This window comes from Cygnus olor, chromosome 2, assembly GCF_009769625.2.
Source record: "Cygnus olor isolate bCygOlo1 chromosome 2, bCygOlo1.pri.v2, whole genome shotgun sequence".
In the NCBI taxonomy this organism is placed as follows: Eukaryota; Metazoa; Chordata; class Aves; order Anseriformes; family Anatidae; genus Cygnus; species Cygnus olor.
Window position 1 is genome coordinate 19,203,531 of NC_049170.1, and position 15,677 is coordinate 19,219,207.

The 15,677-nt window shown below is 42.6% G+C and overlaps 1 protein-coding gene and 1 long non-coding RNA gene across 6 annotated transcripts; both read right to left on the reverse strand.

The window, feature by feature from the left end:
- Positions 1–481: 481 nt before the first annotated feature.
- Positions 482–3,085, reverse strand: OTUD1 (OTU deubiquitinase 1). Its single transcript, XM_040548908.1, has one exon. The coding sequence runs from the start codon at positions 2,958–2,960 to the stop codon at positions 1,671–1,673; it is 1,290 nt and encodes a 429-aa protein (XP_040404842.1). The 5' UTR covers positions 2,961–3,085; the 3' UTR covers positions 482–1,670.
- Positions 3,086–5,716: 2,631 nt separating this feature from the next.
- LOC121065826 lies at positions 5,717–13,793 on the reverse strand. Of its 5 annotated transcripts, none has more exons than XR_005817343.1 (4): positions 13,378–13,787; positions 11,029–11,211; positions 7,244–10,012; positions 5,717–6,867 (listed from the first exon to the last, which is right to left on the reverse strand). It is a non-coding gene; the product is annotated as an uncharacterized LOC121065826 (long non-coding RNA). The 5 variants fall into 5 exon arrangements; XR_005817342.1 differs by lacking the exon at positions 5,717–6,867 and having other exon boundaries at positions 6,966–10,012; positions 13,378–13,460; positions 13,534–13,793; XR_005817344.1 differs by lacking the exon at positions 5,717–6,867 and having other exon boundaries at positions 6,966–8,903; positions 13,378–13,792.
- Positions 13,794–15,677: the final 1,884 nt, after the last annotated feature.

Below are 15,677 nucleotides of genomic sequence, written 5' to 3' on the forward strand. Positions count from 1 at the left end.
TGTATTTCCTTATATTACTTCCATCCTAGTAACAAGAAAAGCGTTACAGAGGTATCTATAGTGACAGGGCTAATCTAAAATGTCTGGGAATGGCTGCAGGACAGAGGTTCCTCAACCACAGAGGTCCAAGTGCAAGTCTGCATGGGCCCAGCAGGGAGCTGGCTCATCACAACCCATGTTATCACCACTGCAAGTACCACATTTGGGAACCCCTCTTCTAAGACATAACGTACAAAAATGTTTCTCGTTGGCAAAGATAAATGCTAAGATCTCTTACAGTCACAAAATAATTCATTCATCATTGAATGTTTGCATTTCTTTCACACATTCACAGACACCAGAATTATCAGTTGTTCACATTTGTCAAGCATCACATCCCTGCCTCCTGCCTATTAAGTGGGGAAACTAGGACAGAGAAACTACATAAAAGTTATCGGGAGTCAACTTGCAGATTTTCACCACACAAGGAACGCAAAGGGTGCACAAGTAAAATTATATTCTTTATTCATTCCATTTTAGCTGAGAATACTCCTATTATACAAATACGGTATAAATTCCAAAATCACAATATATTACAAAATAAAAAAGTACAAACTGCATTACTTAATAAATATATCTAACAAGTTAATCAGAAAGTAGAAGAAACAGAATTCAGATTGGAAACATTTAAATGTTTGACCCAGCAAACCATACAAATCTCAGTTTAAATACTTTTTAATGCAGAACACCGCTCCTGATTTCTTGATTAGAAAATAAAGTTAAATGAATAAAATGTTGTGATCAGATAATGATTTGTTGGTGCAATACAAGTGCCAAAAAAGAAGCAGGGCCTGTACAAAAGACACCATAACCCCAGAAACCAGACACAAACACTGAGGTGCAGCCAAGGCAATTATTGCCGAAGCGGGAGGCTATTATCTAGTCACAACATTCTATTGCAAGTTAATGTTCTGTTATTACAGATAAATAACATAAATGGAGCAGAGGGTAAGCCAACCAGGCAACAAGAGGCCAGTTTACTCAAAACAGTAATTAAATACAGAAGAGTCAATTGCTCCCTGTACTGTTCATGTCAGCTGCATTCCAACCGGCTCAAAGGACCTGTTCTGTGCTGGAGGCAGAGAAAGCAACTGTTTTAAGAAGTAATCTTTTCAGACTTTGCTGCGCTTCTAGAGAAACTATTGTTTTGCAAGAAACACCCACAATGCTTTCATCAGTTAGGGAGGGTCGTTTGACACCAACTTCATTTGGTAGAAATATAAGGTTTATGGGTAAAAAAACACAGCAAAAAATAGCTGTTACATCATAAGCCTTATCTACAAAAACTGTTTACAAATGTTTTTGGCTGTACAGCTCAAAGCCAGATACTAACACGAGATGTGGGAGATGGAGGTAACAGTTTAAAAATATTGTGCAAAAAATACATTCTTATAGAAAATAGAGAAACAGTGGGGAGGGGAGACACAAACATACACGGAGAACCTTCTGGCAAATAATCCGAGGCTAAGGTTTTCTTTTTACAACGGAATATTACAAATACGCTTGGATTTATCCCCCACAATCTGCGGCTCTTCTCAGTCTGGGGTGCTGCTGCTTCATTAAGGATTAAGGCATCACCATCACAGCTAGCGCACCTTCCGTCAGTCTGTCAGCCCACGGGCCGGGCGGTCTCATGAGCAGGCATTCTGCTCGATGTACATCTTGGACAGGGACACTGCCATGGACTTGGCCAGCTCCTCGTCCCGCCTGCGCTGCACCTGAGTCTGTCTGCACCACGCCTCGTACTCCGGGTTGGGGCACAGGCGGTCCAGCACGGCATCGTAGTGCCCATTGCTGAGCCAGCTCAGCCAGATGCTGGGCCGCGTCGGGTCCTCGGGCCCCAGGTAGTGGACCATGGTGGACACGGTGGGGCTCTCGGGCCGGCCGCCCGTCGTCAGGTGGATGTTCACGTTGAGCATCTGCCCCATGGCCAGCAGCTCCGGGTAGCCGGCCCAGGCGCCGTCCTGCGCAGCGGCGATGAGGAACTCTCCCACGTCGCCCTCGATGATGGGGCTGAAGTGGTCCAGGTGGTCGGCAATGTAGTGCACCGTCTGCTCGCGGAGCTCGCCGTGCAGCCGCTGGTCGCCGTACAGCGCCTTGCAGACGGCTCGGTACAGACAGTTCCCGTCGGGGATGATGTGGAAGCGGAACCGGCCCTTCTGCCGCAGGTACCCGTCCTGCTTCTCCACCTCGGCCAGGTACAGCGCCAGCTTCTCGCTGCGCTCCGCTCGCCCGCACAACCCCCGGAGGGGCACACCGCCACCACGGCCGCCTTCCTCCTCCTCCTCCTCCTCCTCCTCCTCCTCTCCCTCGCGGCCAGCAGGCCGCCCCTCACCGCGGGGCCTGCCGGCGGCGGCCTGCAGCGCCTGGCGGTGCTCGCTGAGGCGCAGGCTGCGGTTGCTGGGCTCCTCGGCGGGCCGCGGGATGGCGGCGGCGGGGGCCGGGGGCTCGGCGTCCCCCCCGGCTTGCCGCACGCCCTCCAGGACGCCCTCCAGCCAGGCTCGGCCGTGAGGCGGCGGCGGGGCCGGCAGCGTCTCCCCGCGGGCCTCGTCTCGCTGCACGACGCGCACCGGCACGATCCGCTCCAGCGGGCGGCGGCGGCGGGCGGCCACGGCGATGTGGGCGCAGGAGCTGTAGTGGGGGCCGGCGGGGCTGGCCGCCGGCATCACCTGCAGGCAGGAGGAGAAGGCGGGCATGGCGCTGCTGCTCGTGGTGGCGGTGGTGGCGGTGGTGCCCCCGCCGGGCACGGAGCCGTCCTTAGCGGGGCTCCCCGCGGCCGGGCCGGGCCCCGCGGCGCCGCTCTTGGCCGCCTCAGCGGAGGGAGGTCCCGGCGGCAGCGAGACCTTGAAGACGGCCGCGGCGGTGGCCGGGGGAGCGGCGCCCGGCGGGTAGTGGGTGATGACCGAGCTGTACAGCTGCATCCTCGCCGCCCCGCCGCTTTATAGGCGGCGCCGCCGGAGCCGGGGCGGGGAGCGGGGAGCGGCGGGGGTAAAAATAAACGCGGGCATCACCCCCTGTCCTCCAGCCCGGCCCTCCCCCCCTCCCTCACGGCCCGGCCCGGCCCCTCCCCGCCCCGCCGCCCCCAATTCCGCCTGCGCCACAAGCGCCGCGCGCTCCCGCCGCACGGCACCGCCCCCCCCCTCCCTCCGCGGGCACGCGCGCGTCGGGCCCGGGCCCTTCTGGAAGCTGCTGGAGGCCGGGCGCGGGGGGGCGGGGCCGCGGCTGTGTTTACCTCAGGGCCTGGGCACGTTGGAATGTGGGGGGCGGGGCTTTGTGTGGCCACGCCCCCGCCAAATGGCCCCGCCCCCTGGGCCGCCTTAAGGCGTCCATAACAAACTCGGTGGCGGTGGGCGAACACCACAGAAGGGGCGGGGCTGAAAGCACAGCGCTTAGAAAGATCGCGGGGAATTTTCCTTGTTCCTGTTTTACATTAAATGAAAAAGTCTTAACTAAGAGAATCACTCGTGACAGACCACAGTGTCAAAAATAACTGCTTCTTTGGAGCCTTAGTTGTCTTTTGAACGCATGCCCAGTGATACCAGCAATACCACACAGCATTTAATCATTTATGCAGAAAACATTTTCTGATCTCCTCGCCTAATTTGCACGTAGAATGAAAAACTCTGAAATCCTCAATGCTAAAAACTGGGGGTGCTTAAGGGCACAGTTTTCACATCCGCTTTCCCTTTTTGTTTCGACTATAACACAGCATCCACTCCCATGCACTACCTGGAGCCTTTTCATAAAAATTTAGAGTCAACACGTATCCAAAATCATTGCCTCTGAAGTACAAGAAGTGCATCAGATATGAATCAAATCCCTGATTTCCCTGCCCCAGCCAGCAAGCTGACACCTCTGGACAAATGGTGATGGGCGTTAGCCAGGAGTGCTTCTGGCAGCCTCTTACAGGGTGATAAGGTATTACAGCTGCTCTAAAATTACAGAATGACTCCCGTATTTCTGAATGTTCAACACTCTGCCTTAAATATAGCATGTGAGATCAGTCAGTGAATCTGTATTTCTGGATGACAAATTGCTCAGAGAGGAAACAAACTAGCCAAGTGGTAGTAAGTCAAAGTGCTTTCCTCCTTAAAATGAAGGCCTGGAGCAAAAGAAAGATTCCTGTTTAGTTTTGCTTCTTAATCAAAATTTTACAAGGTATATTCCCAAGCTAAAATGATTTCTAATATATTCATAGGTGATCTAATGTAAAATCACTGGAAGTTGTCCCTTCCCAGAGGGTTTAAAACGTGCCAATAGCTGTTCACTGTGGGGTTTTTGTGTTGTTGCTGTAATAAAGATGCACATTACTCAATGCTCACCAGCTCTTCTGCCTACCTTTCTTAGTTTTAAAATGGTATGTCTACATTTTTGCTTAGTGAATCGTTCTGCCCGCAAGTGAATGCCAGAGCTGACTTCAGGGTGGTGGGTTTAAGGTCTTAAATAGTCTGGTAACTGGGGAGGGGGGGGAGGCAGCTCTTTCTGTTAGAGAGCACTAAACAGATGCAGTAGAATAACAACGCTTCTGTTAAAAATGAGTGCTGCAGTTTGAATACTCAGTACCACAGTTTTCTTTCTCCTAGGATGTTACAGAAACTCCCAATTCTGTTCTGCCTCTCCAAAACCGTAAGTTATTTGGAACAGTGGTACAGTAACCGATGGGCAGCTGTTTTATTTTGATTGTTAGTTACGATGAGGTAAAACATTTGTGGTGCTTCCTTTGAGGAAAGAACCAGATTCATTATGTATGCCCAAATTTCCATCATGTTAGTATTCTGATCACAGAATCACAGAATTGTAGGGGTTGGAAGGGACCTCAAGAGATCATCGGGTCCAACCCCCCTGCCAAAGCAGGTTCCCTAGAGCAGGTTGCCCAGGTAGGCATTCAGATGGGCCTTGAATATTTTCAGAGGAGACTCCACAACCTCCCTGGGCAGCCTGTTCCAGTGCTCCATCACCCTCACCGTGAAGAAGTTCTTTCGCATATTGGTGCGGAGCTTCCTGGGCTCCATTTTTTTACCATTGCCCCTTGTCTTGTCCCCACAAACCACTGAAAAGAGGTTGGCCAAATCACTCTGTCTCCCACACTTAAGATATTTGTAAACATTGATAAGATCCCCTCTCAGTCTTCTCAAGGCTGAACAGACCCAGGTCTCTCAGCCTTTCCTCACAGGGAAGGTGCTCCAGGCCCCGTATCATCTTTGTGGCCCTCCGCTGGACCCTTTCCAGGAGATCCCTGCCTTTTTTGTACCGGGGAGCCCAGATCTGGACACAGTACTCCAGGTGAGGCCTGACCAGGGCAGAGTAGAGGGGAAGGATCACCTCCCTTGACCTGCTGGCCACGCTCCTTTTTATGCACACTAGGATCCCACTGGCCTTCTTGGCCACGAGGGCACACTGCTGGCTCATGGTCAACCTGTTGTCCACCAGGACCCCAGGTCCTTCTCCTCAGAGCTCCTCTCCAGCAGATCATCCCCCAGCCTGTACTGACATATGCGGTTGTTCCTTCCCAGATGCAGGACTCTACACTTGCTCTTGTTAAACCTCATTTGGTTACTTCCTGCCAAAAATTCTGATGCTCTGCTACAGTGTATTCTGGACAAAAAGGTTACTTATAGCTGAACAAAAATCCAAGGAGCACTCTGAAATAGATGCTAAATATGCCAACAGTTTTTGGTAATGTTATCAGATGGATCATTCTTTTATTCCCTTTTCATCTATAAACAGGTGTAAATAATGCCATTCCTGTTTTCAGTTAAAATGCATGTAGTCAGCTTCCTAATGTTAAAATACAATCAAAATCTGTTACTAGGTAACTAGTGACAAAACAAACATTTATACCACTCTATTAGTGTTAATAGTACATTGCTTTCAACATATTAATTACCTCCCATGTTAAGTAAATAGAAAGAGAAGTTCACCTTGATGTTTTTTACCTGTTATTAAACACTGACAGTGCAATGTGGCCAACATTTTCCGTGACTGAGCACCTAGAGTTAGTCATATCCATTTGGCTTGGGTGGAATCCAATCTCTCGTGAAATCAATGACAAAAATCCCATTGAGCCTCAGCAGCACAAGCCTTTCATGGCTAGTTCTCAGCTTTCATAGAAGGAGTTACCAAGAAGTCAGTACATATCTGAAAGGTCATTTTCTAAATATCTGACTTCTGTTTTTAACAATTACCTCTTAATCCATGGTTTGCTTAAGGGTTGCGGGCTGAAGAAAAGGGTGGCAACAGAGAGGAATGATCAGGTGCTATGAATACAATCCCTGTGAGAATTAAATTTCAAGGAAGAATTTGAACTTCTTCAGTGCAAGGGTATCTATAAAAGGATGGGGCACATGGTTATGCCTTTTGTACCTTCTACTACCAGCAGATGCATTTTTGCTGTTTCTCTGAGCTAGATGTACAGCAGCTGTCAGGGAAAAATTAAACTCTGCTTTTCAGAGTGGCCTGGATAAAACATGATGCGCAGATTGACTGCTTCCAGAATATTTTGACGTTTTCAGCTTCTGTCACTTTTGCCCGCATACTGTGGTCACACAGGCACTAGGAGGCTTTGTAAAGCACGCAGAACACAACATGGAGATGCCTTTGACTGTCTTTCGTAAAGTACTGTTCCCAGGTTTCTGGTTCATTCAGTATAGGCGAATGTACAGTCCTTTGCTAACACAGAATAGATCTTAAAAGCAATCTCTGTAGTAATAAAGCGTAAATATCTCTTGAGGTTAAAGTTTCTCCTGACATAATCATTATCCCTGGTTACGCTGTACATTCCAGGAATTGTTCAGATTGTTTAGAAGGCAGACCACAATATAAAAACAGCTGTGGAAAAACGGTGGCATTCAGTGACGTAAAACTGAAGTTCCTGAGAGTGGAACTACTTTAATGATTGACACAGAAGAGACAAACTAATTACATCAGCAGGATCATTTATTAGTGAAGAAGGGGAGAGAAGTTAGCTTAAATGATGTATTGAATGACACTGAATAAGCGTTTCCATAGCCTTTTTTTTTTCCTTGCAAACATAACTGTCCTTCAGCCAAAGATATTTCTGGCTGAAATATTTCATGAATTGATAGCTCTTTGTACATACTTGGACAATGAGATGTTTATTTTTTATTAGTAATTTAAAGTAGTATATCAAGGACAAAGTTAAAAAATAGAAAAAAAGAAAAATAATAGAAAAATATATACATACTATGGATACCGAGGATCATCCACGACAGGGAAGAAATACATATGAGCTGGAACCAGAAAGAACATCCCGAAATCATTAGTTTTATCCTTTGTTGCTGCAGGTGATCATATCATTCCTTTCATAAAGTTACCGACTTACAGGTAAGTTATTCAGCATTAAATGAACTTGTGAAGACGTCATGAACTAACAGCACTGCCACAAGAACCAATTGTGCTCTTTCCATTCCCAGTCTCTTTTTTCTTCTCTTGATGCCAGCTTCTTTGTGATGGCCTTGCGATGACTCTGTATTAACTAGAGTATCTACTTCCTTCAACCCTTAACACACCACTAACATAAAATGAAGAGTAAGCGTATCAACACTTACTTTTGAAGTATAAATATGCTGCATAAAACAAGGGATGTATCTTAGAGAGTTGCCTCACAATTTGTTGTTTAGCTTCTGTTATACTGTCATGTTAAAATCATACTCATTGTATGGGTGCACTAGTCATTAGAGATGTAACCAACTGTGAAGTGTGACATCATGTGGCAAGACTGTGGAAAAAGGACTGTTGGTGATAAATATAGACATTCACTCATATCTCAGGGTCTCATAGTCATATCCCACTTGATAAGCGAGCCTCTAAATGTGAGCTATGACGCAGGTCAAGTCTCTCGTTTCTACTCAGAAGTGTAGATGGCATTTGTGGTGGTCATTGTGAATACAGCCTTAAGATGCTATCAGAAAAATAAAGGGATCAACAATGCTATTTTCTCTGAGGAAAAAAATAGTAATAATGTGACGTAAACAAGCTTCAAAATGTGTATGAAATTTAGAAAGGGTTATATTTTAATAAACCTCAAATGATATAGAAGTATTTGCTATGTCTATATTTTGTTATCTGATATAGGAAATCAAATAGTTAACTTTTTTCCTTTCACGTTGGTCAATGGCAAATTTAGAGTTGAGGCAAGTGGATATTCTGGCTCACACCAAGAGCAGAACAGAGTTCTGACAAAAACAGATTGTGAAGGTAGTTGAGGAAGTTTGCAATACAGAAATAACAGAAGCAGGAAATCGCCACGTACAATTACAGGAAATATCATTAACAGATTAATCTTGATTAAAAAAAAAACTGTAAATGTAAAAAAAAAACTGTGGTAGAAAAGAAGCTACAGTACTGCCTACTCCTGAAGTTAAGACATGCTTCAGTGAGGCAGCAAGTAGCCAACATTTCCATGGGTGGCCTTGCAACAGAAAGGCTTTGGAAACTGAGGCTGATTCAAACGGCAGTCTCATCTGCTCTATCCTCCAAAACCTTGCAATGCAGAGCTTTCCTTACCTTTTTTTTCCACCAGGAAGCTGCCAAAGGAGGCATCATCACTTCACACAGCCAAGGATTGTAGCAGAAAACCACACTGCATAGTTCATGTTTTCAGAGTCATGGAATAGCATATAATTACATAAAATACCTTTGTTATTCCACTGCTTGGTCCATCCTGTGGGAAAGGACTGTGGTTACACATGGTATAACCAGCTCAACGAGTAATGTTCTAGCCCTGATGAAATTCAGGGAAAGAACGTACCTCATCACAATTACAAACCTGCTTTGTTTCCACCTGCGTTGCGTAGAGCTAACTGTTACGGCAAGGTCAGATCACAGCTATTTAACTCCACTGTCTAATGAGAAAAAATAAGGCAGGTAGAGCCATTAGAGAGGAGGGATGACATCAATTAATCCTTATTAACATCCTACCCTGTAAACAGGCAAACCTTTCTTAACCTAGTTTTTCATGCCTAAATGTAGAATACACCATTATTTTTCTGATTCAACATTTTCAAAGTTCCAATATAGTGAGACGTAATTGAAAGACTGTAACAGTGAGCCCAACTCCAATGTCTTTTTCACTGGAAGAAGCTGGGAACAACTACACTCCAATTAGTCAATTTATACCAGTAACTACCAACAAGATAGAATCTTAACTCAGTTTGGTCATCCTGAAACACAGAGTAGTGTTTCTACAGTTACGAGTGATCATCTACAGAAATTTAAAAATTAAATTTCAGCAATGTCAGTTTCTGTACTTATTCAAGTACATTGGAAACATTAAAATTGTTATAAAAAAAGTACAAGTTAATTCTCACATATTATCCATACATGAAAATATAAACATTTTTCTAATTGTGATTTCTATGCAAGTACAATTTTATAAAAATCAAACCGTACTCATTTAGTAATTCAGTGTGAGAATCCCAACTAAAATTAACTTACTGTACCAGACCTGGACCTTTCTGCTGAACAGAGGGCTTTGTGCATGCCCCTGTGAATTTTGTATAAAATTACTAGAGGAAATTTAGTGTATCTAATCTTGCTGGATCTAAATAAAGTTTCTGATACTGCACAGTGTGAAATATTATTAAACCAATGAAAATGGGAATTAGAACTACAAGGCAGCTGTGAGACTCATTAGAGGAGAGAAAACTGAAGATAATTCAAAGGAATCATTATGCTGAAAGAAACTTGCTGGTGGAGTTCTTTAAAGATCAGTCTTGGGACTGACTTTGTATAATATTTTCATTAATTACTCTGGCACACGGTGTGCTATTGACTTTCACTAATGGCTGTAGAGCTGAGCAACATTTTTACTGTGATGATTTTTGAAATATACTGGAAACATTTGGAGACTGGAAATGGAGTTGCCTACATGGATAGATGAAATTCAGCACTGCAAATGGAAGATCATCCACCTGGTGACAGGTAAGTATTTCTGCTATTAGCAGAATATCAGCTGTGGGAAATCATCAGGAGAGAAGAAAAATCAACACATGCTATGCAATTGTGGAATAGCTTCATCATGATACTCCAGATGAGAAGTGATAATATCTATTTCTAGTCAACGTTGCTTAAGGATGTTAAATTTTGACTGGAACATAAGCAAGGGGGAATTAAAATGATCACAGCAGTGGTGACACCCTAACAAGAGGAGAGCAAACATTCTTGGCTTACGTTATCCAAAGAAGATTGAAAAGGGCTGTCTATAAATACCTCACAGATGAAATACTAGGGAGCAAGAAGATCTGATTAAGTTAAAGGACAGCGCTGGCCAAAATGAAATGGATACAACCTGGCAATGAATAAATTTAGTCTTGACTCACAGCCTTGGCTTTCAGATATGACATAATTGCAAATAATTTCACGAAAGGATCCTGGTAACAAAATACTAGTAGCAGTATGTTGAAAACAGGATGGCCTGTGAATACAAGGACCATTTTGGTATAATGATAACAGTATGGCAAATAGCTTGGTAAAGACTTTAATCTGTGTATGTGCAGTAAAATCTCGTCCTGCTTCTTTGTTCCATTTATTTCTGTTTCCCAAGGGGTTTGTGATCTGTCATTCTCTCCTCCTGCAAATATACCCATCTTCTGAAAGTGCTACTACACTTTTTTTTTTCCACAAATTGTTAGAGGGATTTATGTCATTACTCTGAACAAAGAGCAACTGTCTCTTATATCTTGTTTGAAGTTTGCTGCTGCTTTAATGGCCTTCAAAAGGAACTATATACCTGAAGACCTGTTCACTTGTTCCAACACAGTGAGAATAAAATAGACTTCCTGTATTTCTCTTGGGTCAAAAATGCCTCCAATAATCAGGAAAAAAATAGGAAATACATGCATTGTTTGAGCTGTCATACTTGTGTTGCAACCTACTCTCTCTGTTTCTCTGAAATATAGGACTAAGACAAATTTTGTTTTTATAAGAAATAAATGTCAAGAACTGTTAGCACATGATGAACCTGGTTACCTTGGAGACTGTCAGAAATTCATGGCCTGACATTGACTCTTGATGACTGTCAGTCAAAGAAGGCAGGATGTGTAAAATGATCACAATTAGAATCTGAAGCAAAATCTGAGGTAGCTGAACGGGACAGGAGCTTTATCGTGTTTTGCCAATTCCCTTGTGTCGTTGAATCTGGACATTTCCAAGCTAAAGAGACAAACAGGCATATTGCACACAGATACAAAAGCTTTCTTGTTCTATTCTGACATAATGGACACTAAATACTGCGGTTTAGTTCAGTAATAAAAGGGCATCTAGTTTTAAAAAGACGTTATGTTCAACTGTAAACATCAGTACCTTAGAGGTCAAGTTCATCTAAACTCAGCAAGAAGCCATGGTGAGGAGTGGTGCTGATGCAAAAGCCCAATCTCCCACTTGTGGAACCATAGAAAAGAGAAAATCCAACCCACTAGTGAAAGAGTAACTGTCCTGGAGAGACAACCAACCACACTTTGTAAAATTAAAGCCAATATTTTATTATGTCATAAGTGCTATTATTTAAGATTTGGCACCAGCACCATTCCAAATCCATTTTCAACAGCTCCTAACTAGGTTAAAATATCATAAAATCCATTTCAGGGAATTTGATGAACGAAGACAATAAGCAAATAACTTTTGATTATTATCTCAGAAGATTCAGTAGCTGACCTTGTATAGACTAGACAGCAACGATGTTTCTAAATAAACAAGGTTATTATGACTGCAGTAATTAAGGTGTGAAGCATCAAGCTACTTAACATAAACGTAGTAGTTACAATAGTAAGACCGGGCTGTAATCAAAAGTAAGAAAACAACTACGACAGGATAAAATACATCATAAGCAAAGCGTTGAATTTTCTGTTTATAAATAAATGTGAATCATCAGGTCAGTACCCCAGTGTTCCTCTCACATGTATCCAAGCAATGTACGGGATTACGAAAAACAGTTTTCTTAACCTTTAATCTGATTCCTGTATTTCAGTGTAACACAGATGTAATTTGGGGCAGTTTTTCCATGTATCATGCTACAGCCTATGTTAATAAACTTTGTCTGTTTCCAGTGGAAAATTACACTTCTTCCCCAAACAAAATGAACTCTTCTATATATTATTATTGCTGGAAGGTGTCCTAAAAGTAAGGCAAGTCTTACAAATGGTATTTGTAAGCCAAGTAACAATTCTTGCTTTTCACTCACTTGCCCTTATCATTTTTGCTAAACTGAGAGAAAATGTCTGAGAACACCTGAGTTACAACCATAAGTTTAAACTATTACTCAGCACGACTTCATAATGACATTATAATGACATCACCCTTTTTATATTAACTTTAGTAGCATTTGTGAAAGTAGTAAGTGATGACATTTGCTCATTTCTTACCAATTACATTTCTCTGATATAAAAAGATTGTTGCTTTACATCTTTTTCAGCTTGAACTCAAGAAAGAGAAAAATTCTAGCATTTTAAATTTCACATTAGTTTCTATCTCTTTCCATATTTTTTCTGTGGACAAAGTGAAATGGTACCCAGAGATTGCAAGAAACAGGCACAATTAATAAATTGGCTTTAATTCTCAAAATTGAAGGCACACTTTTTCTACAAGCCATATGAATCCTTTACACCTTGTGGATTCACAGCAATTGGAAAGATTTCATCCATGCTAACAACTCCAAATATCATAAATGATGATTTATTATGTAAACAAAGTTTGTAATAACTTCTGGTCCATAAAGATTATATATCACATTGAGCAGACATAGGTGTTAATCCTAGGAAAATTAGAAGAATTCATCCTATTTAAAAATCCTTACGGTTTCTGCTAGATAAGTCATTATTTTGCTCCTGTATTTATAGGATTGTGCTGTATTGATGTGGTTTGTTCTTAAACAGTTGCTTTCTCTCTATGTGCAACTTGAGTTCAAACAAAATTAAAGTGATTTTTAGTGCAAATGCTAATTATTGATTTGAGAGCACTGCAGATCACAGTGTATTGAAACACAGACTAATAACCAAGTAGTTTTTTCCAGCTAGCCCATTCTCTGATAGACTTCTTATCGTGGGAGAATTATAAGAAAATTCAGAGCAGCTTCTGATCATTGCACTGGTGTCTCAAACATTTTAAAAGAAGTCAAAACCTACCTTTGCTATTACAATGAAGGCAAATCAGCCACTCACCATGGCTTATATGTGTTTGACATCACCTTTTTCTAGCTTGCAGTCATAACCAGCAAGAAATTCGGCATTCTTCCACCTCTGGCACCTAACTCACTATTCTGTATTTCCTCCAGATTTGCTTCTGGTTCTGATGTAGCTGAAAGAGCCCACCTGGGCTTCTCACCTCTGTTTCCAAACAGACTGGCGGAGGGAGAGGAGCATCGACTCCAGGATGTTCCATGCTGCATTTGGGTGCCCGATGACCACCTAAAACAATTAACCAATTCCTCTGCAACATGCCATGACGGGGGGGGGGGGTGGGGGGGGGGAGTTTCTTTACCTGTCAGTAATTTAGGCACAGCGAACCAGCTCTCCTCGGGTACCGCTCAGTGCACCTCCCAGAGGGTCTAACCATTTATATTTCAATCCAGCAGCTTCCACGGGCAGCCAGCCGCTCCTAACCGCTCACAGATTACCTGGAACGCAGAGGGGTCCGCGAGCGGACGAAACGCACCTCACACTCAACCCGGGGGGCCGGGGGCCCCCCCTGACAGCACCCATTTCCCTTTCCCGAACGGAAGCGTTCTCGTTCCGCTCCGCCTGCCGGGGGCGGGCACTGGTTGCCATGGGTGCGGCGCGGCGGCCCCGGCCCAACGCGGCCCGGCTGCCTGCCCCAGCCCCAGCAGCGGTGAGGCCCGGCGGTGTCCCCGGTCCTGGGGTCCCCGGTCCTGGGGAATCTCCTTGTGCTTAAATTGAAAGGAATCTCCCTGCGCACTAAATTAAAGTTAATGTAGCCCACGGTCATTCTTTCCTTTTGGTTGTACTTCTCACAGTGTAATCTCACTCCGGCGAGAAGTTCTGCGCATCCCATCCTAAAATGCAGAGATTTGGGAAGTGATGGTACAACTTCATAGCCATTCATATTTGACAGTAATAGTACTGGCAAAGTACCTGAATGTTCACAAAATAAAGGGGTCTTCAGAACACCTCTGACTGAGTGCTATTAAAATTTTAAATCAATTTGTCCAGTTGTGATCACCTATAAATTAGGTAGACCTGGGCAAGAATTGTCTGACACTATCAGAATTCTGACAGCGCCAAAAATCCTAAATTTTTAACAATCCAATGATCAAATGTTTTATTAAGAATGTAACAGTGTTAAGTGTCATTTTGAAAAAAAAAAAAAGAAAAAAGTAATATACAAATAATCAAGTCTATCAGTGAAATAGAAGATCAAGCTCCGAAATAAATCTGCAGTCCAGTTTTTGGACTGATGCATTTCTCTAAAGAACACTGAAAAATATCTATTTTCTGTTAGAATGCAAACACTTCTTTAGCATTTTCTCTTATGTTCTTTCCCATAATGGTAGTATTGCTTGAATTTTAGTTGTTATTCAGTATTAGACTGAAAACATTTGTCTTCATGAAACAAATACAGAAAGAAGCTGTTAATGTGTTTGTCGCACTTTATCTTAAAAAGCCACACAAGTGAAATGATAAAAGAAATTATAGGCACTTTATCTCCGAATATCCATTATTAATAGATCGATTAATTTTATTAAAGCAACTACTGTACTACTCAAAGTTTGTGTTTTTTTTTTTTTTCAAATCTGCCTGTTTTTGCAGGCCTTGCATTTCAAATGATTTAAAAATAGGATATGACAGCAGAGATCATGCAACGCAAACAGATATCAAAGAGATACCAGAATTAAATGAGCTAGCGATTGTTACGCAAGCTTTAATCAAGGTAAACTAGGAAAGTATTAGTCTTCCTTGTGGTATACATACTTTTGTCAGTCATCTCTATTTTGTGTAATACTTAAGCAATCTTTTGACTTTTTTTCTGTCTTCATATACCTATTTCAGCCAAATCATATAAATTTCTGTTTTCAAAACAGAATAGCACACTGTTGCATCAGAGAAGATTATGTAGGGGTTACCATTTTTTAATGCTGAAAATGATATTCATATATCCTCCTTCATCCTCCATATATCCTCATTCATATATCCTCCTTGTTTGGGTTAATATGATATTCTACTTAATAAAAAGCAATTCACAGAAGTATTGAAAATAAGAAAATAAAGTAAAATGGTAGCATAGTTTTAAAAAAATGACTGTGTAAGGTGTCTTTTGCAAATTTGCAATTAACAAAACATGGATTATGTTGTACTCTGCATACTAACAGTGATAGCTATGAAAACATCTTAAATTCTGGGGTAGTTATTTCTAGTAAAATTTTTCATAATAATATTGTAATAGGCAAGAAATGTAGCACACTTTGTGTGCATACATTATTTACTGTTCTTTTCCCATACATTTCTTTGAAAATATATATTCAGTGATCTTTAGGACCTTCCATGAGATCTTCAGGGTCTCATGGACCACAGTCCATGTCAGCATTAATGCTTGTAGGCAATCATGTTGCAACTAGGGTGCACTCACTACCAGGGAGATGTATGAGTAAAGATTCAACCTCATTTTTA